The sequence below is a fragment of the Stegostoma tigrinum genome, chromosome 4, assembly GCF_030684315.1.
Source record: "Stegostoma tigrinum isolate sSteTig4 chromosome 4, sSteTig4.hap1, whole genome shotgun sequence".
NCBI classification, from domain to species: Eukaryota; Metazoa; Chordata; class Chondrichthyes; order Orectolobiformes; family Stegostomatidae; genus Stegostoma; species Stegostoma tigrinum.
Genome location: NC_081357.1, coordinates 95023107 through 95045778, shown reverse-complemented (window position 1 = coordinate 95045778; position 22672 = coordinate 95023107). Strand labels below are relative to the sequence as shown.

Below are 22672 nucleotides of genomic sequence, written 5' to 3'. Positions count from 1 at the left end.
ACTTACAATCCTGAAACAAATCACTGCCTAATAAATCCTTGCCAGTGTCAATATTCCATTCCAGGCTTCCTCCCCTTACCTAAGCTAACCATTATCAGCAATTCCTTTTGTGAAATTCCTGCAATTTTGCTAACTTCCTCCCTGTAATAGCCAGTTCCATGTTCTATCCTCCTTTCTGAATAAGGAGTATATTCCTGAATTTCCAATTGGCATTATTAGCGCCCATCATGTATTTAATTGGACCCTAGTTTTGCTCACCTTGCAAGTGGAAACATCGTCCCTTGCTTACTTTCTCCAACATCATCTTCTTCATAATTTTATAGACCTCTGCTAGGTCACACCTCAGCCTTCACTTTTCTTGAGAAAAGAACCCAACTTATTCAGCCACTCATGTCAATCATATCATTTAAATATTACTTTCTTTCTAGTGATGCGGCAGAATATAAAGCGTGCCACTCTGGAAGAGGTCTTGGAATTGTTGGCTACAGGATTCCTGCGTGGTGGTTCAGGATTCCTGAGGAGTGGTGGAGAGATGCTTAAAGGTGGTGGGTCCGTTAGCCGAGAGGTGCGAGTTGGCGTAACACAAGTGAGTACCTTCAAGTAGCAGAACTGAATATGGTGCCAAGCTGGCAAGATGGTTTTAAATGAGGGCTTGGAGAATTGCATGATGTTAGAACCTAATTCTATCTTTATCGTTTATTTCCTATTCCTAGCATCTGCAATAATACAAGTTTATTTTGGTGTTCAGTTAGCTACCATTTATCTTTCAGGAACATCCCACTTGGGGAAAACCTCTCCGTTGATGTTTTGACTCAGAACTGTCAGTATGACATCAGCCAGCCCAATTTCTCCCCATTAAGATAGAAAAAGGGTCATGGACCTGAAATGCTGAATGTGTTTCTCGCTCTCGCTGTCTCCTGACCAGTATTTTCTATTGTTTTTATTTGCTTTTATTTCTATCATCTGCACTATTGTGTTCTCCGTTAATATTTTTTTAAACAGCTATGATTTTATTGTTTTTGAACCATCTGACTGTGAAAGTCTGTTCATGGTTTTGGTAACCCCTGCGTTTACTCAAGGATTTTGCATAAAATGTGGTGTTGCCCCACCTTTAACTCGGCCACATTCCTCCCCACCCCACCATCCCCTGTCAACTTGTAAGGTTCACTGATCTAAAATCCACTCTGTACCTCTTCTCCAGCTTCTTCATAATCCTCTGACCACTATCCAAAGTGACTGACTGAATTAGAAATGGAAATGCTATTCTTCCACTCTTTCTTTCTTCACAGCAGTTATTGTTTCTTCCTGCATCACCAGTGCTGCTGCAGTTTCTAAATTGTCTCACTTTTAGTAGATTTCACTACTGCCTTTCTCTTAAAGGACATGGGACTATGGGGTTGGGAGCTGGGAATGTTTGTTTTCATTCGGAAAGCTAAGTGGTAAAGAAAATAGTGGAGCCAATCTTTCTACATTTTATATTTCATTTTGGGGTTACACGTTACAAGCAAAAAATTCCTAACCCAACAACCAATTTCATTCTATTGATATCTATTTAAATGGAATCTATCAAGGCTTGATTAAACACAATTAAAATATACATATTCTGCCAAAAGTGCTAAGTGGATGATCATCTCAATGTCATCCTGAGATCCCTCTATCAAAGACACCAGTATTCAGCCAACTCAGTTCACCCCACATGATATCAAATAACAGCTGAAGGCACTGATTGTTGCAAAGCCTGTGACCGTGATAATGTTCCGGCAGTAGTAGTGAAGATTTGTACTCCGGAAACAAAAAGAAATCAGAGTTAACGTTTTGGGTTCAATGACCCTTTTCAGATTTCCAGAATCTGCAGCTCATTTGGTTTTTATTTGTACTCCAGAATTAGTTGAGCCTATAGCCAAGCTGTTCCAGTACAGCTACAACACTTGCTTCTTATCTGCAATATGGAAAATTGTCCACCTGTCCGGTCAAAGCAGAAAAAAGAAAAAGCAAGACACATACAACTAACCAATTATCACCCTATCAGTGTAAGATAATAAAATGTGAGGCTGGATGAACACAGCAGGCCAAGCAGCATCTCAGGAGCACAAAAGCTGACGTTTCGGGCCTAGACCCTTCCCATCCCCCTCTCTGATGAAGGGTCTAGGCCCGAAACGTCAGCTTTTGTGCTCCTGAGATGCTGCTTGGCCTGCTGTGTTCATCCAGCCTCACATTTTATTATCTTGGAATTCTCCAGCATCTGCAGTTCCCATTATCTCTGATACTATTTTAACTCTCCCATCACCCTATCAGTGTCTCCTCCAGTCCTGCCTAAGCTGTTCTGGGTACAACTACAATACTTGCTTCTAACAGACAATGAAAAATTTTTCAATGAAATCTGGTCCTTGGAAAAACAAGCCTTGTCCAACCTGGCCAATTACAGCATCATCTGTAAAGTGATGGAAGATGCCAATCAGCAGTTCTATCAAATGGCAATTGATCAGTAATAATCTGCTCACTGATTCCCAGTTTGGGTTCTGCCAGGGCTCACTCAGCTCCCAACCTCATTACAACCTTGGTCAAACATGGACAAAAAGAATTGAATTGCAGAGATGAGGCAAGAGTAATAGCCCTTGACATCAAGGCTACTTGAGATCAAGTGTAGCGTCAAGGAGCTTTAGCAAAACTGGAATCAATAGGAATTAGGGGCAAACATTCTACTGGTTGGAGTCATAGCTTGCACAGTGGAAGATGGTTGTGGTTGTTTGAGGACAATCATCTCAGTCACAAGACATCACTGCAGATATTCCTCCTGGGGTAGTGTTTGAGGCATTAGTGCCTTCAGCTGCTTCACCAATGCCCTTCCCTATGTCTTAAATTCAGAAGTGGGGATGTCCACTACCGCTTGCACAATGGTCAGTATATTCACCACTCCCGAGATACTGAAACAGTTCACGTTCAGGGCAGGGATGCCCCTTCCAAGACTACTGACCCTAAGGTTTAAAACAGTTGTTTAAATCTTGCACTTTTGTTCCCTGTCAATTTCTGGCAAATGTTAATACTTAACGCTAAGCGGAATTCGCCATTCGCTCCCACATCAATCTCCTCCACACCCATCCACCAGCACCTGCAGCCAACTACGCTTCATCCAACCCTCCCCACCAAATCACCCAACAACTCCCCTCACTCTCCTATCCCTTCATTGACTAGCTCATGTCATTAAAATGCTTCAGCTCTTTCAAAACTGACCTGAGCACAGCAACTGGTGTTGAGTTTCTTAAAAAAAAAAGCATGACCTGTCAGTGCAAAGATTCATTCTGCTTACCGTACAATATCACAATTTGATTTCAGCTCAGTATATAAGTCATAGGTCCCAGAAATTAGCCAAATACTATAATCCTTTGCCTACTGCATTTAAAAAAAAAACTGAATACTGACCAGTCAGCAAGCCCTAGCTTGCTAAATCCAAAACTGCTACCTACCATTAGATGCAATCCCATGACTGGTTCACAAAATTGGATAGAGTCATAGAAACGTACAACATGGAAACAGACCCTTCAGTCCAACTTGTCCATTCTGACCAGATATCCTAAATAAATCTAGTCGCATTTGGCCAATATCCCTCTGAAACCTTCCTATTCATACACCCTTCCAGATGCCTTTAAATGTTGTAATTGTAACAATCTCCACCACTTTCTCTAGCAGTTCATTCCATACGTACCACCCTCTGCATGAATAAGTTGCTCCTAAAGGTTTCCCTTTTGTATTTAAAATCTTTAAACTTATGCTGTCTATTTTTGGATCCCACAAGCACCTCACAATTTTATAAAACTACAGAAGGTCACCCCTCAGCCACTGATGCTCCAAGGACAATAGGCCCAGCCTATTTAGCGCCTCTCTATAGCTCAACCTCCAACCGGGCAACATCCTTGCAAATCTTTTCTGAATCCTTTGGAGTTTCACAAAATCCGTTCTATAGCAAGGAGGCCAGATTGCAAGCAGTATTCCAAAAGTGGCCTAACCACTGTCCTGTACAGCTGCAACATGACCTCCCAACTCCTATACTCAATGCACTGACCAATAAAGGCAACCATTCCAAACACAACCTTCACTATCTTGTCTACCCGCGACTCCATTGTCAAGGAACTGTGAACTTACACTCCGAGGTCTTTTTGTTTAGCAACACTCCCCAGGATCTTACCATTAAATGTATAAATCCTACCCTGATTTGCCTTTCCAAAATGCAGCACGTCACATTTATCTGGGATTCAGGGACAGGCAGTAGGTTTATAATGCATAACTCTGAATAATGGCTCTAGTTCTACCTTCTGGCTTTCAGTGTCTGGCTTGTAAAGTGATAGAATGGTAACCTGCAGTAGGGTTAGGGATGAGGCTGGAAGCTGAGAGAAAAGCTTTGAGGTAGAAAGTTGCAATCCCAATAGATGACATGGAAAAATATAAAAATATTGCTTGTTTTGGGCTTGACAGTAAATCACAACTAATGAGAGTTGTATTTCATGTGAAATAGCTGGCAATTCGTACTGCTGTATTCTTTTGTGAGAAACCCATGCTCTAGAACAGACTATCTTTTTAAAAAAGCAGAAATGAAATGGAACTTGGAGCATGGTAAGCCACAATGGGCACAAACAGATCAATTTACCAATCGAGCTTCACAATTGTTTGGTTTCTTATACAGATAATGTTATATCTGAAGGATTATTTAGGGTGAAAATAACACTCCATAAGTAGCATTGTTGATTTAGAGCTACTGTAGACTCACTCTACTGAAAACATTTAGACTAATATACTTAAAAGAGCTACAATTTTTTTAAGATGCTAATCTTCATACAAGATATTACTGTATAATATTTTTCTTAGGAACAAAAATGGGACTGTCCTTTTTGTGAAGCTAAGCACATAACTAACAGAATGTTATAAGTGCTATAGCTGATGAAACGCAAGGTTTTAGAGGCAGCGACTGTGGATTTCAGAAACACCTTTCTCTAAGTATTGTCCATCAGAAGAGTGACTGATATGTTGCTTTATTCATGTTTCCAAAAGGGCTAAAACGATTTTTAGATTACTTTTCCAATTGTGGGAGGGATCATTCTACTTCAAATAAGGAGACCAAAACTGCACTCAGTATTCCAAATGTAGTCTCATCAACACTCTGTATAGCTGAAGCATAGTATCCTTACCTTTGCATCAATTCCTCTCAAAGAATTTTAGCATTTCCATTAGTGTCCTTGATTACACCTGTTTACTAATGAACAAGAATGCTTAGATTCCTCCACCTCCCAATTCTGAAGTTCTCTGGTAATGTAATACTCAACTTCTTTCATTCTTCCTTTCTAAGTGAACAAATTCAAATTTTCCCACATTATACTCCACCTGCCAGACTTTTAATCCACTCACTCAACTATCTTCATCTGTCTGCACACTCTCTGGTGTCGTCATCACAATATATATTCCTGCTAATCTTTGTGTCATCTGCAAATTTAGCTACCATGCCTTCACTTCCTTTATCTAAGACATCAGTGTAAATGATGAAATGTTGAGGCCCTATCCCATATCCCCATGGGACTTCACTTGTTACACCCGGCCAATCAGACCCATTCACACTTCCCCCTAATTTCTGCCAGCCACCCAATTTCCCACCCATGCTAATATGTTACCCTCTACGCCACATGCTTTTTTATTTTATGCAATGACATTTGATGTTATGCCTTATTATTAAATGCCTTCTGGGAATTCATGTATATTGTACTTACAGGCTCCATTTATCCACAATGCAATTTACTCCTTCAAACATCTCCAACAAATTAGTTAAACATGATTTTCCTTTCACGATGCCATGCTGACATTTCCTGATTGCCTGAGATTTTCTAAATACTCAGCATCAATTTCAACATCTTTGGTTTATTGCTTCCAGTTTCCCATCTCCCTGCCATCCTGAGTAGATGGGTAGTATTTGTTATTTTACAATCTGTTTGAACCTTTCCTTCATCTAGCAAGTTTTGGAAAATAAACATCAACAGAATGGCCTTTGGCCTTTTCTTTTAAGACCCTAGGAAGAAGCTCTTTTGCACTTTAAGACTTGTCAGCCCATAGCACCATCAGTTTGATTAGTACTACCTCCCAAGTGATTATAATTTCATTTAAGTTTCTATCTCTTCCACCCTCTGACTTGCAGATATTAATGGAATGTTTTTGTATGTTTTTGCATTGTGAAGACAGAAGCAATATATTTGTTCAATACAACCATAATTTCCTTTTATTGTCTAGTATTAGTTCCCCATTCTCATTTGCGAGAGGACCAACGCTGACTTTTTGTCTTTTTCATTATATGTACCTGTGGAAATTCTTGCTGTCTGTTTTCAAATTCCTAGCTAGCTTTCTCTCTTTTTCTTTTTCCTTCTCCTGAGTAGTCATTCGCAGCAATTCTTAATATTCAGGCTATTCATTTGAGCTGCTACTCACCTTTGTGCAGTTATGCTTTTTCATTCAGTTTGATTGTTTGTTTTTTTTTCTTAAGTTCTTTAGTTAACAAATAGTGGAGTCCTTCCTTTAGAACTGTCCTTCAGAGTAGGGATATACGTATTCTCATTATTCTGAAACAATTCCTTGCATGGCTGTTGCTGTGCTTCTTTTGACCTGTCCCTTAGTTTAATATGCCAGTTCACTTTAACTAGCTTAGATTTCATGTCCACGTAGTTGACCTTATTTAAATTTAAGGTAATATTCAGCCCCAGGCTTCTCCCTTTCCAACCAGATATAAAATTCAGTGATTTTTGTAGTTGCTGCTATCTAGGGGTGGGTGTGGTAGCTGTGAAGTCACCGATCTGTTACATTATGCTATACAAAATCTAATATAACGTCCTTTCTGGTTGGTCCCAGAACGTGCTGCAGTCAGAAACATACTCCAAGGCGTTCTGAGTTCCTCATCCAGACTACTACTGCCAGTCTGATTTTTCCACTTTATATGTTGATTAAAATTATTGCCATCCTTTTATCAGATGTTTTAGATTAATTACCTACAGTGTGGAAACAGGCCCTTTGGCCCAACGAGTCCACACCGCCCCTTGATGCATCCCACCCGGACCCATTCCCCCTATAACCCACACAACCCTGAACACTGTGGGCAATTTAGCATGGCCAATCCACCTAACCTGCACATCTTTGGACTGTGGGAGAAAACCGGAGCACCTGGAGGAAACCCACGCGGACACGGGGAGAATGTGCAAACTCCACACAGTCGCCTGAGGTTGGAATCAAACCCAGGTCCCTGGTGCTGTGAGGCTGCAGTGCTAACCACTGAGCCACATGCTGCAGTTGTAAACTTTCTCCTATATTACAGATAGTGTTAAGAAGCATAGAGACCACTCCCACTAATGATTTTCTTCCCTACTGTTCCTCCTCTCCACCCAAATCCAATTTTTGGCCTGATCTCCTGTGCACAGGTCAGCTCTCATCAGAAAAGTAGGTGCAGTGTCTTTGTCTCTGAACTAGCTAATTTTAACAAATGTATCAGCAGAGGCATTAAGTCATGCAGCAATTACTGAAGTATTAACTATTCAAATTGATTCGTAGGTGAAAACTTTCTTCTTTCCAGAACATGAGCATTTTTAAATCATGGCTTCAGACAATGCATTTCAAATTGCAGCTAATTTTGTAAACATTTTCTGAAAGACAGTGCAAACGTATTCAATAATTTTCAAAAGGTGTTGAATATACATGGTAAGGGGTAATCTGCAGGACCGCATGAGCACAGTTACAATTAATCACTCTCATTCTCTGCTGTATGATTCAACGAGTCTGAAGTCTTCTTACTCTTTGACCCTAATTGTAATCATGCCTGTCAATGGTAAAATTCACACTGAAAGAGTGTGTGTGGGATATTTCTCATTAATATTTGAACACCTACACACTTTGTCTATCTTTGCCACTGTTCATCTACGTCTCTGGCCCCATGTTCCAATTTCACAATAATAATGGCCACCATTGAATTTGCAGATTTTGAAATGCACTGAAGTGATTTATGTGTTACATACAATGGTTTTGATATGGACTGCAATAGCAATATAACTTGCCAGCTATAGGTGAAAACAGTAATGATGTCATATGTTTTTAATCCATCAGTTAATCCTTTTTTATTGCCTTTCAGGCATATGTCGTTTTTGTCAACACACTTGGAGGGCAGTGGCTGGAGCGTAACTTTGCCACATTCCTTACCCATGTCCTGGAGCTTGTCTCACATCCCCGGGCCACCCAAAGCCATGTGGAAGCGGTATACTCTCGGCGTTGTGTCTCGTTCATTCTTCGGGCAACTGTGGGCAGCATCCTTGGTGAAAAGGCTCAGATAGCAGCTGCGAGGGATGTGTGTCAGGCCATTGCCAAACAGATGAAGACAGTGGGTAAGAGAATAGATTTGGTGATGGATTTGTTTTAGCCTTTGAAAGAAAAAATTGTCCTCATTATGAGCTGATTCAACATAGAAAGTGACCATTTAGCCGATGCTGGGTCTCCTATAAGGGGTGTTCGAGTCATCCCATTCCCTTCCCCTATCCCCACAGCAATTAGAAGCATTTGCAGTACTAAGTAGTTGAGTTTAGTGGGATATGTAAATTGCTGAATTTCAGTCTCTAATACTTCAGTATATTACTGTCTTCTATTTGGAGTTGTTTTCCCAGCATTGGTTGTGGACTATGCTGAGAACTTCAAAGGATCAGAAAGCATAGGATGCTGTTTGGCCCATTTCTGGCTCCAGCTGTCCAGTTAGTCCCACTTCCTCCTCTTCATTTCTGTAAATGATTCACTTTAATACCTATACCATTACCTCCATAATGTTGTCCTCCAGGACATGGTGAAAGAGTTGAGAAAATTTATTAGTTATAATCTCCAAGTGGTTTGCTGGCCCTTAAAGGGCTTAGTGAACCATGTGGTTCTGATCTGATCCAGCAGTTGAATTCCCAGTGGCAGCCTGTCTGCCATTAGATGGCAGCAAAAGGGTTTATGCTGCCATTGCTGGCAATTGACAGAAGGCTCATAGTGGTAATGTGCAGATGTATAACCTCAGATCGATTTTTATCAGCCAGTTTTTGCAGTAAGTGAGTTTTCTTCAAGATTATATTTCATCTGCCTCCTGAAAACCTGTGGAAAATGTTTGTTTTTTTTTGTTTAAAATGTCTTCCTTTCTTGCTGTTTCTGTACTGTAACATTGGATTTACCTGAGTGTCCCGATAGATAGCTGAAGGAGAAGGGCTTGAATGGTTTTGTGCAAAGTGAGTAAATTGGATTATAGTTATTTTGTTGAATGGAGTTTATACATTGAAGATGTAGTTGCACTGAATGGCCAGTTTCTCACTTGTAATTTTCATCTGACAGTGAGAAGCTCGGAGTTGATTCCTTTTCATTTTATTTCTGGAACCTTTAATCTAACTGACTAAACCACTAGTCTGCAAATATTTTTTGTTGTCATTATGTTACTGGAAGTCTGGACAAATAATTTTGAAAATCAAATCTTAGTGTGGCAGTTTAGAATTTAAGTTGTCCATAAAAGTCTGGAGATAAAAAGCTAGTTTCGATAAAATGGGCCATGAAGCGGCTGGTTTGTAATGAAATTCCAACTGGCCTACTATTGCCAGTTTCAGGGAGCACTTCTTTTTTTACCGGGCCCACAAATCTGTCACTCCAGTCCTATACCAATGCAATTCATTCTTAAAAGCCCCGATCAGCAAGCATTTATGACATTAGTTATTGAACTGTAGTGCAGTTGTATCTCAGGGATTTGTTTCTCAGCTTGTCATATATTCATTGAATTTTATTTTATGTGATGCATATGTTTTCTTTGTAGGACTAATGCTGTTTAAAGTGAGCCCTTGTTAATGATCTTGAGTCTTGATCCTTTTTTTCATTTATGATAGAATCTGTGGTGAACGATGCCAACAATGACAATAAATCGGGAGCGACTGATGTGTCTGCCAGTCAACATGTGATGGTGTGTGCCCTACAAGAACTGGGCAGCCTGGTACAGAGCCTAAGTGCCACTGCCTCTCCCCTTCTCCAGGAACCCACCATTGGTACGTGATCAAACAATTGCTGCAAAATTTCAGACAAGTCCATTGACAAAAAAAGGAGTTTACATTTATAAGCCACCTCCTAATGTGGTTAAATATCTAAGTACGTTGCCTCACTGTGTCCCAAGGCTAGTTTCGTACTTCTGGGGTGCAGTCATTGTTGTAATATTGGAAATGCAGCAGCCCGTTGCCCACAGGAAGTTCCCACAAGTGATGTTGTATTGTGACGTAAGGATTAATCATAGCACCGAGGTTTACTGCCCTGCTCATGAATAGTATACTGGGATCCTTTCATCCAAGAGGGCAAATGAAGTCTCTTACTGAATGTGTCGGCCTTGATTTTAGCGCTTGTGTTGTGGATTGGATTGAAATCTCAACCTTGTATCTTAGAGTTGAAAGCGCTACCCGCTGAACCATAGCTGAAATTTTCAGTAGTGTTCTCAAACAAAAATTGCCCACTGAGTTAATGAAGCAGACCATGGATTAAGTGACCTAAAGCTTTATGAAAGTAGATTTTAAGAAAAATTGTAATGATCATTGTGAAGTTTTAATGAGGAAATTCTAGAGTTTGTGGCCAAGACAGCTGAAGGCAAAGTCACCAGGGTAGGGGACAAGGAAATTTAATGACACCTGTTCTTTTTTAAAGAAACTCGGAGGCGTGATGAAAAATAGGCTTGCATAGCTGTAATCAGTCTGGAATTTGAGCCTGTCAAGATCGGTCACTCAGCAGGGTTTACCTTAGGGCTGTGGGAAAGATAGTCTGTGGAAAGTATTGTTAAGTGAATAAGTGCAGGATACTGCATTTGGAAGGAAAGAAAAAAACATAAGGTCTGTATACTCCTCAGTTGGGTGTCAATGTAGAATTTTACACCACAGGATGGGGGCCTGTTGCACTTGTACCAGCTCTTTGCAAGTTCTCCGTTTTTAGTCTTTTACCCTAGCTTTATCTCCCCGTGAGTTCTCTTCAAGTACGTGTTCAGTTGCCTTTTGAAAGTTACTGTAGGTTCTGCTCCATACACCTTTCAAATAGTGTATTCCTGATTAGAACAGCTGTCTGTGAAATAAATTATCCTGGTTTCCTCTCCAATCCTCTAAGTATTTTAAGCCTGTGACTGACTAGCCTGAGTAAACGCTATATAATCCACTAAAGTTTGAACATCTCTTAGTAATTCTGCCCTGCCCTTCCCTTAAAGGAGGGGAGATTAATCTCAGCATCTTCAGAGTCTTCACATAACTGAGGTACTTCATACTGGGTGTCATTTGTGTAAACTGGTGTAGTATTCTCTCCAGGACCTTTTCATCTTTCCTAAAGTGTGATTACCAGAATTGCGCACAGTACTGTAGTTAGATTCTAATCAATGCTTTGTAAGGTTTCAGCATATTTTCCTTACCACAGTAAATGTGCATCCTGCCGTCTACTGAACTGAGGCAATGCTGCTGGCTCGGGGGATACATCTCAATCACACTACTTTTTTTCATTGAGCCTGGTGCAAGAATTTGCTCAGAATATAGATTTAAAAATATTACAGAATAATTGACAAAATGAAACCTCCAATTTAAATGTCCTACTATTTGGAAAAGATGTATTGATATTTTACCATAAATTCTTAATCGCTTTTGTTTCTCTCCTCATCAAAGGTCTCCTGGAGACAGTGACCTCAGTCCTCCTTCATCCTAGTATGGCAGCCAGGCTAGGTGCAGCCTGGTGCATGCGTTGTATAGCTGTGGCATTGCCTTACCAGCTGACTCCACTGCTGGACAGCTGCGCAGAACGCATCAACAGTCTGAAGACCTCACCAGAAGCTGTCACCGGATACAGCTTTGCAATGGCTGCATTGCTGGGCAGTGTACACCAGTGCCCTCTTGGAATTCCTCATGCCAAAGGAAAGGTTAGTGTGAAGACTGGCATTTATACAGGGCCTTTCCTGACTTTGGTGTGCTAAAGCACTTTATGGCCAGTGAAATGCAATGACTGTTGTAATGTAGGAGACACAGCAGCAAATTTGCACAAGGCAAGCTCTCTCAAACCAATCTGTCAATGGCAGGTGATATGTTCTAATAATATTAGTTGAGGCTTAAATTTGGTCTGGCACCAGGGCGAATGTTTGTTCTCTTTGCAATGCTACTGGTCTTCGACATTTGTGAGGGGGGAAGCAAGGCCAGAGTTTAAAAATCCTTCTGAAAAATGGTACAAAACACAGCACTGCCTCACTGCTGGAGTAGGACTGTTAACCTGGATTTAGGTGCTCACGGAACTTGAACCTGTGACTTTCTGATCCAGAAATGAGTATTGTCAACTGAGTCATATGTGAGCACAGCATGCTACCTGACGTAGGAAATCTCAATTAGACTACTGAGAGAATAAAAGCCATCTGATGATTAACTCTGAGGATCCTTTCTTTTGGTCTTTACTCTTTCTTGGGACGTGGGTGCTGCTGGGATAGTGTGGAGGAGACTGTAGGAGGCTCTGCAGCTGACTGAGCGATTCCCAGAAGGTTACTAGCTGTGTTGCCTTTATAATGGCAAGGATTGTGTATCCATCTCTTTGAAAAAGCTACTCAGTTAGCTTTCCTCTCCTGCTCTTGCCTGACCAAATTACAGAGTTTATTTTTTAACCATATCTGTTGTTCCCGTTTGCAAATTGAAACTGCTACCACTGTTTCAGGCAGAGCATTCCAGATTGTAACCATTTGTATTTAAAAAAAAAATTCTCATCTCTCTTCTGGTTGTTTTTCTGGTTACACTAAATCTTTATCCTTCGGTTATTTGTCCCTCTGCCACTTCTGGGAAACAATTTCTCTATCTACTTCATCAAGTTTATTCATGGTTTTTATAGGGATATCAAAACTTCCCTTAACCACCTCTGCTTTAAGGAGAATATTCCCATTCTCTCCATAGAACTGAAGTTCCTGTTTCTGGTAAATCTCCCCTGGTGTAAGTGAGACTAAGTTTCCAGTGTTCCGATCCCATGTTATGAATTGAATTGATTTTGTTTCCATCTCTTCCTGTGTAGATGGTGGTGAGTATTGCAGAAGACCTGTTGCGCACAGCTTCTCAGAACAGTCGCTTGTCACTACAACGCACACAGGCTGGGTGGCTTCTCCTGGGAGCATTGATGAGCCTAGGTTTGTATATGGAGGACACTGAATGTAAGAGCTAATATAGTAGTTCACAGCATTACCTTGTCAAATTGCTGTGCAGACAAAAGGAATACAGAACTTATTTGTGGTTCTTTGGTGTTGTAGGTTAAACACAGCACAGTCAGGTGCAGGTTCAGTCTCCTTCACATCTGCTCTGGCACTGATTAACTGTTCCACTTCAGTAGAGCACCCATCTTGCATGGCATCCTTTCCAATTCCTGCAAAAGCCATGTTTAGACGAGTCTTAATTTACATTTCAACTACAGTTGGTATTAGTGGAACAATAGGATGTGGACTGAGAGCAGCCAACTCCATTTTGTGGAGGATATTTGTATTCAGCAGACCAGCCAGTCCAAGGGATAAATGGCCAATGCCTTGACCAATAAACTCATTTGCCCTCACCAAGAGTGACACAACAGGTTAAATATTCACCTGCAATTGCTGAGTGAGCTGCTTTGGTTGTGATTATTTAACTACAGTGTAGCTTTAGGCAGGACATTGCTTTTGGAACAACACTACCTTCTCAATATGTTCGAAGAATGATCAAGTACAGGTCAATATGACGCTATCTGCACCACCACTGTTATTCTGCTGCACATACCAATGCTGGAGAACTTCAGGCCCCATGCCATCTGTGGAGAGAGAAACAGAGCTAATGGTGTCTGCCCTTCAGTTCATAGTGGACTTGAAATGTCAGGTTTTTTTTCCCCTCACGGTAGAAGCTGCCAGACCTGAGTTTCTCTAGTATTCTGTGTTTGCTTCAGTTGTCCAGCATCTGCAATATTTTACCTTCTGTGTTATTCATTTGCAAGACGTGGGCATCACTGCCAAGTCAGCATGTATTGCCCATTCCTAATTGTCCAGAGGCCAGTTAAAAGTCAACTGAATTTTAGTGGGTCTGAAGTCACATGTGGGCCAGATCAGGTAAGGACCGCAGATATTCTCTAAAGGGGCATTAGTGAACCAGATGGATTATTCCAGAAATCAACAATGGTTATTATTAGACTCCTAATTCTAGATTTTTATTGAATTCACATTCTACAATCTGCTGTTGGGATGGCTGGATGGCTCCTCTGGGAGCATTGATGAACTTAAACTTGTACATGGTTGCTAGATTTGAACCCAGGTGTCTCAAGTATTGTCTAGGTTTCTAAATTAAGAGTCCAGTGATAATACCACTAGGCCATCGTCTCTCTGTCATTCTGCTGGTAACCTGGACCACACTCCTCTTGCTTCAGAAGATCAAGTTGGAATCCGAAACCATAAACTCTGCTTGCTATTATAACTATTGAAGTTTATTTCATAGCTGCAATTTGCATCCCTGGAAGCTGTCAAGGAGTAAGAAGTTTTCACTATTTCAAAGCATAGTCTTTTGGTTGCTGCTGCCACAGATTGGACTATTATCCAGGAGTTTGGCTCAAATTTCTTTTAGTAATCAGCGGTTGTTATTTTGAGGCAGCCACGGGGGTGGCCAACTTCTCCACAAAGCTTGAATGGCTTAAAGTTTATGACCATGCAGGTAGTATTAATGTTAACCTTTTCCCACAGGCCCTTCAGTCGTTCGATATCATCTCCCCAAGATGCTGCTGCTGTGGCGCAATGTATTTCCACGTTCCCTAAAAGAATTGGAAGCGGAGAAAGCTCGAGGAGATTCCTTTACGTGGCAAGTGACTCTGGAAGGGAGAGCTGGTGCATTATGTGGTAAGGCAGCACTCTCAGTGGAATGGTTATTTAGGCAAGTAGTAATGGTCGGAAGTCATTTTGATGAAAAATGTTGAGTAATTCCCCAGTTTGTCCATGTTTATAATTCTGACAAATGATTACAAGAGAAATTTCACACGCCTAATTATCTTTTCAGGCTAGCTTTCCAATAAGGATCAACAAAGTTACATTTATACAGCAATCTTTTTTGGATCTCCGGTAGTTAACAAGTGGCTTCTGAAGTGTCATTACCATTATAAGCAATATGACAGAAAATTTACATGCAGCAAGATCCCATAAACAGTGTTGTGATGAATATAATTTGGTGCCAGTATTTAAGAAAAGTGGTAAGGAAAAATAGGAAACTGTAGACTACTGAGACTAACATCAATGGTTGGCAAGGTGTTGGAAGGAATGCTGAAGAACAGGATTTACACATTTGGAAAAGGAAGTACTGACTAGGGATGGTTAACATGGCTTAGTGTATGGGAAATCATGTCTCACCAACTTGATTGAGATTTTTGAAGAAGCAGCAAAGAGGATTGATGAAGGCAGAGTAGTGGATGTGATCTGTAGAGATTTCAGATTGGCGTTCAAGAAGGTTCCACATGGTAGACTGGTTAGCAAAGTTATATCACATGGAATACAGAGAGAATGAGCCATTTTGGATACAGAATTGGCTCAAATGTAGAAGAGTGATGGTGGAGTGTTGCTTTTCAAACTGGAGGTCTGTGACCAGTGGTGTACCACAAGGATCGGTGCAGGGTCCACTGCTTTGTCATTTATTCAAATGATTCAGATGTTAACTTGGGAGGTATGGTTAGTAAGTTTGCAGATGATACCAAAACTGAAGGTGTAGTGGACAGCGAAGAAGGTTACCTCAGAGTATGACAGGACCTTGATCAGATGGGCCAATGGGCTGAGAAGAGGCAGATGGAGTTTAATTTAGATAAATGTGAGATGCTGCGTTTTGGAAAAGCAAATCAGGGAAGGACGTGCACTTAATGGTAAGGTCTTGGGGTGGAGCCCCAGGAGGTATTTGGTATACTTGTCTTTTATTGGTCAGTGCATTGAGTATAGTAATTGGGAGGTCATGTTGTGGTTGTACAGGATGTTGGTTAGGTCACTTTTGAATACTGCATGCAGTTCTGGTCTCCCTGCTAAAGGAAGGGTGTTGTGAAACTTGAAAAGGTTCCCAGAAAAGATTACAAGGACGTTGCCAAGTTTGGAGGATTTGAGCTATCCGGTGAGGCTGAATAGGCTGGGGCTATTTTTCCTGGAACATTAGAGGCTGAAGGGTGATCTTTATAGAGGTTTATGGAATTATTAAGGACATGGATACAGTGAACAGCCAAGGTCTTTTACCCAGAGTGGGGAGTCCAAACTAAAGAGCTTAGCTTTAAGGTGAGAGGGGAAAGACCTAAAAGGGACCCAAGGGGCAACCTTTTCATGCAGAGTGTGGTGTGGGAATGGAATGGAATGAGCTGCCAGTGGAAGTGGTGGAGGCTGGTACGACTACAACATTTTAAAAGTCACCTGGATGGGTACATGAATAGGTAGAGTTTAGAGGGATATGGACAAAATGCTGGCAAATGGAACCAGGTTAATTTAGGACATCTAGTCAGCATGGAGGAGTTGGACCGAAGGGTCGGTTTGCATGCTGTACAACTCTGACTGTATATGAATAAGCCCTTCGAGCCTGCTCCACCATTCAATAAGATCGTGACTGATCTTATTTTAATCTCAACTCTACCTTTCTGCATACCCCGAGTAATGGTTCATTTTCTTGATAGGACTAGTTAATGTTTTTCATGGCATTGTTTTGAGATTATTAAGCTCCCCTACTGATCAGTAGTTCAGCACGGGGTTGTCAGTATAGCTCCTCTGCCTAACTTCTGGAGTGGGATTTGAATAGCAGGCCTTTTGGCTAAACTGTCTTCTGTAGTGTTAAAAGTCACGTAAGCCACCACCTACTTTAACCCCAATTTGGCATCGTAAAGACATGCCTCCCCCCACCCCCTCCTCGGTTCCATTTTCTCTCATAGCTTTATTAAAACTCTTCTTCGAAGCATCATTGCTTTCTGCTTCATTCATGCTGTGTGGCAACGAATGTGACTTCTCACTGTGCAAGAGTTAACAAAAGCACTAGGCCTAAACAGTCATATTCATATTTGCTTTTTAAGAGGTGTTGTTTTTACCTCATTGTAGTGTAGGTGTGCATCCACTGTTGGTTTTCATTTCCACAGTACTGCCCACTGAGGAATGACCACTTTGACACAGTTCTGTGTGAGCCTTCAGTGGAGAGGAAAAATGTTTAAGAAAATAAGCAACACTTGCTCTAAACAAAACCTACCTCTTCCTCTCTCCTGCAGCTATGAGGAGTTTTGTGGCTCACTGTCCTGAACTCCTCACTGAAGATGTAATTCGTAGACTAATGACTCCAATTGAATGTGCGATGCTAATGCTATCACAGTGAGTATTTTGCAGCAGCCTTGCCTCACATCTGAGACCCGTTCTTGCACTTAGAAATATAGCCTTACATCTATAAATATTTACATTAAACTACAGGTGTTTCTGTATTGTTGATACAAAAAAAACTACTGAACATTCTTTGCTCATTAGTGACTAAAAAAAACGAAAGGAGTACTAATCGTGTGGGACTGTTGGGCGATGGAAGGTCTTGTTTGGGAGAGTGTTGCAGCAGTGGAGTTTGGAAGTGGCATGTTTGAGAGTATTGATGTAAGATGAGCTGAGTAGATGCTGGGATGACTGGCCAATGACTTGATGATACACAAAATGTACATTTTTGTGGGAAGGGGTACAGTACATGGTGGGAGAAATGCCCTGAATTGAATGTAGCCATTGTTTGATGGTGGGGACATGTTTAACCCAAGCCAAGCTGCTAAACCAAAAGATTTCCTGCTGCCCCCAGAGAGATCGGCAGGTAACACATTCTTGCCGCTAATTAAAATCCCAAGTGCTGTTAGTTGGCTGGGGGTGAAGACCCATCTTTTGAGTGCTGCTGGCTAATCTAATTTGCCAGCCACTCTGTATGTCAGTGACATCTTTAGCATTGGTGAGTAATATTTACTGCTGGGACAACAAAGACTCCTATATTCAAAATACCAGACCCCCGGAATATAGAAGTTTGGTGTCTTCACTGTGTCCAAAAGTTTGTGAAGGGAGTGCTTGGGATGAGTGGGCAGGGTGACCAATTTTGAAAGGAAACGTGTAATGGAAATAAGCCTCTTATGAAAGTGGGATTACCTACTGGTCTTCACCCATCTTTTCTGAGCCCCACCTGCCAGTGTCACAATTGTGGAGGGAGGACCAACTAATTGTGAAGATGGTGAGAAAGCACCGGGGTGTTTAATGGTCTTGTTGACCTGCCCTGCCAGCAGAGGCCCACAAAATCCTGACAACTGACACTGCATGCGTTTGAGACTGAACCAAGAAAAGGGATTGATCAGTTAATAAGTGCTTGTAGTTCATGGCAGAAGACACCAGAGTCAAAGACAATATCCATTGTTTGGAGTCCAAATAGATAGTCAGTAAACACAAGTGATAGCTATCACCGTTGTTGTACATATGTTTCAACATAAAATTTATAACATAGAAACAGGCCATTTGCCTCAACTAGTCCACGCCAGTCCTTGTGCTCTACACAAGCTGTTTCTTTTCGTTTAACTTTTATCAGATTCATCCTCCAATTCTTTCTCCCCCTTATACTTTAGCAGCCTGTAAATGCATAATTACTACTCCAGTTAAATCATTCTGTGGTAACAAGTTCTGTATTCATCCTACTTTCTGTTTAAAGAAATTCCTGATTTGATTTCTTGGTCAAAATCCTACGTTTTTGAAATAATGCTTTCTGTATTGTTTACAACTTGGCACCACACGTGTTCAGAGGTTAATGTGTGAAAAGGTTGAAGTCTGTACCTCCTTTTTAAAAATCTAAGGAGACACTTAAAAAAAACCTGAGTAATAATGCTCAAGAAGCAAATTCTCCTTGTAACCAGAAGTCATTAATTCATCAGCATACCGTCAGTCATAAAAGCATATGGAGCTCAGCTGAAGGCAAGTGCTGCAATGGTGCGTTTGCGTCTCTATGACATTCTAGCTCTTCTGCCTCCGAAAACCTATGAAGGTAAATTGCTTTCCTTTCACAGTCCAACAAACTTTGTTTTAATGGGCATTTTATGAACCAGCACTTTCGATTAAACCAGAAATCGTTATATACTTCAAATTCCAGGAGGTTTACTGTATTCTTCTGTCCAATTATTATAGCTTTTAATTTACCTCAATGTTAATATATTTATTAAATTGCATGGCTAACTGAAATATTAACAGTGGATTCAGTCTTGAGTCAGTTTCTCCGCAAATAGTGATCTACTGCCATGGCTGAACAGTCAGTTAAGGGTGTGTGAGAAGACTCACTGCCAGTAAGCTTGTTCTAAGTGAGGTATGCTGTAAATAAAGTACAACAGTGATGCTTATACCCCCGTGTTATATTTCTATTGCTTAGTGTGTTTTTACACCGATTATGTCGACCTCTTCGTTGTCTGGAATATTTGATCAACATAACACTCCTGGCCCCATCAGTGCTGGTTTATAAAAACTTTGCTGTATAATGTTATTGCAAATTAATTTAATAAAATTCGCCAACTATAGAAATTAAGGAAATTATTTATGCCTACAGGAATAATCCATCCTGCCTGATCTGTCCATGTTCATATTTGTGCTCCAACTAAGCTTGCTCTCCTCTCCATCTGACCATATTGACATAACTTGTTTATCCTTTCTCCTTGTACTTTTGCTACTGTCCACTCAAATGTGTCTAAGATATTTTCTTCGATCACTCAGTGTGCTACTGTCATCAGTCTCTGGGTTAATAAGTTTCTCCTGAGTTTCTTATTATAGAAAATTTATTGCCCAGAGGGCATCTTCCACATCGCCAGTCAACCTGTTTTAGTATCTAGTTTGCCCTTGAGGCCCTTAGCCTTTAGTTTGGTACAAACTGAAATATCATCTTTAGTTCATTTTCTATCTGACCCTCTTTCTAACTGTTAGCCATGGAATTGTACAGTATAGGAACAGGCCCCATGGTCCAACATGTCCATACCAACCAGATATCCTAAATAAAGCTAGTCCTGTTTGCCAACATTTGGCCCATATCTCTTTAAACACGTCCTGTTCATTTACCCATCCAGATGCATTTTAAACATTGTAATTGTACCAGATTCACCACTTTCTCTGGCAGCTCATTCTTTACATGCACTGCCCTCTGTAAAAAGTTGTCCCTTTTTTAAATCTTTCTCCTCACATCTTAAATCAATGGCTTCTAGTTTTGGACTCCCCTACCCTGGAGAAAAGACCTTGGCTATTCATCTAACCGTGACCCTCATGATTTTATAAATCGCTGTAAGGTCACCCCTCAGTCTTCGCTCCAGCCTCCCTATAGCTTAAACTCTCCAACCCTAGCAACATCTTTGTAAATCTTTTCTGAATCCTTTCAAGTTTCACAACATCTTTCCTATAGTAGGGAGACCATATCTGAATGCTCTATTCCAAAAATGGCCTAACCAATATCCTGTACAGCCTCCACATGACATCCCAACTCCTATAGTCAATGCACTGTCCATTTAAAGCAAGTGTACCAAATGCTGCCTTCACAACCCTGTTTCCCTGCAGCTCTATTTTCAGTAAACTGAGCCTGCACCCCAGGGTTCAGCAACAGTCCCCAGAACCCTACCATTGTGTATTAGCCATGCCCTGATTTCCCTTTTCAAAATGCAACACTTCACATTTATCTAAATTAAACTCGGTCTGCCACTCCTCGGTTCATCTGATCAAGGTACTGTTGATGTCATCTGCAAACTTACTAACCAAACCTCCATTATTCATATGCAGATCATTTTATATAAATGACTAAAAGCTGTAGACACAGCACTGATCCTTGCTGGTTACAGGCCTTCAGTCCAAAAACAGCCCTCCCACCACCACTACCCTCTGTCTCCTACCTTCAAGCAGTTTTGTATCTAAATGGCTAGCTCTCCCTGAATTCCATATGATCTATCATGTTACCAGTCTACCATGTGGAACCTTGTCAAACGCGTTGCTGAAGTCCATTTATGGACAATGTCCACCGTTCTCCCTTCATCAATCTTCTTTGTCACTTCTTCAAAAAATCTCAATCATGTTAATGAGATAGCATTTCCCATGCACAAAGCCATGTTCTCTATCCCTAATCTGTCCTTTCCTTTCCAAACACATGTAAATCCTGTCCCTCGGAATCCCATCCAACAACTCGTCCACCACTGAAGTCAGGCTCACCAGTATATAATAGCCTGGCTTTTCTTCTTCACCTTGATTTAAATAATGGAACCACATTAGCCACCTTTCAGTCTTCTGGCTATTGATGATACAAATATCTCAGCAGTGCCCCAGAAATCACTTCCCTGGTTTCCCCACAAAATTCTGGGACATGCCTGATCAGCTCCCGGGGATTTATCCACCTTTTTATGCATTTTAAGATGTCTAGCACCACCACCTCTGTATTACAGACACCTTTCAAAATATTACTATTTATTTCTCCAAGTCCTCTAGCTTTCGTCTCCTTCTCCACAGTAGACACCAAAGCGAGATACTTGTTTAAATCTCACCCGTTGCTTGTGGCTTCTCATATACAGACAGCCTTGTAGATCTTAAGGGGCCCTGGTCTCTCCTTAATTACTCTTTTTGTCCTTGATGTATTTGTAGAGAATCCAAAGGGATTCTCCAGCCTTATTTACCAGAGCTATCACATGTCCCCTTTTTGCTCTCCTTATTTTCTTCTTGAATATACTCATACTGCCCTTCTACTCCTCAAGGGATTGCCTTGATTCCAGATTTCCATACCTGCCTCATGCTTCCTTTTTCTTGACCCCGAGCCTCAATTTCTCTAGTCATCCAGTATTCCCTACACCTACCAGCCTTGCCTGTGACATTAACAGGAACATACTGCCTCTGGCCTACCTCATTTTTGAAGGTTTTTCACTTTCCAACCATCTTTTTACCTGCGAATAGCCTCTCTAAATCAGTTTTTAAAAGTTCTTGCCTAATACTGTCAAAATTGGCCTGACTGCAGTTTAGAACTTTGACTTTTGGATTAAGTCCATCCTTTCCATAACTCTTTTGAAGCTGATAGAATTATGATCACTGGCCTCCAAAGGGCTCTTCCACTGAAACCTCAGCTACTTGTCCTGTCTTATTTCCCAAGAGATGTTTTGTTCCTTCTCTAGTAGGTGCATCCACATGCTGAATAAGAGAACTTTTTTGTACATGCTTAACAAATTCCTCTCCATCCAAGCATCAAAGCGTGTGGCAGTCCCAGTCTATGGAAAGTTAAAATTCCTAATCGTTACAACACTATACCGTTTGGATATAATCCATTCATAGAATTCTTACAATGTGGAAACAGGCCCTTCCTCTGAGATCTCCTTTCTCCATTTTCCGCTGGCAATCCCAAAAGGCTGATCATCCTTGCTTATTTGCCAGTTCTTCCCATATAACTTCACTGGATGTATTTCCCGGAACATCCTCACTAAGTTCAGCAGTAATGTTATCCCTAACCAAAAATGCCACTCTCTTGCCCCCTTTTCTATCCTTCCTGAAGCATCTATACCCTGGAACATTGTTGACAGTCATGCCCTTCCCTGAGCCACATTTGTGTAATCGCTGTGATACCAGAGTCCCATATTCCCAACCATGCCCTGAGTTCGCCTGCCGTACATG

General features: G+C 41.0%; 1 protein-coding gene across 2 annotated transcripts in view; it reads left to right on the top strand.

The window, feature by feature from the left end:
* heatr5b (HEAT repeat containing 5B) overlaps positions 1 to 22672 on the top strand; it is a 98712-nt gene that overhangs the window by 21399 nt on the left and 54641 nt on the right. For both annotated transcript variants that reach the window (XM_048530634.2, XM_048530635.2), the window contains 8 exons: positions 429 to 586; positions 8147 to 8396; positions 9906 to 10061; positions 11697 to 11947; positions 13072 to 13183; positions 14747 to 14899; positions 17272 to 17371; positions 18937 to 19046. In XM_048530634.2, the coding sequence (XP_048386591.1) occupies positions 429 to 586; positions 8147 to 8396; positions 9906 to 10061; positions 11697 to 11947; positions 13072 to 13183; positions 14747 to 14899; positions 17272 to 17371; positions 18937 to 19046 (1290 nt within the window). The remainder of the gene's footprint in view (positions 1 to 428; positions 587 to 8146; positions 8397 to 9905; positions 10062 to 11696; positions 11948 to 13071; positions 13184 to 14746; positions 14900 to 17271; positions 17372 to 18936; positions 19047 to 22672) is intronic.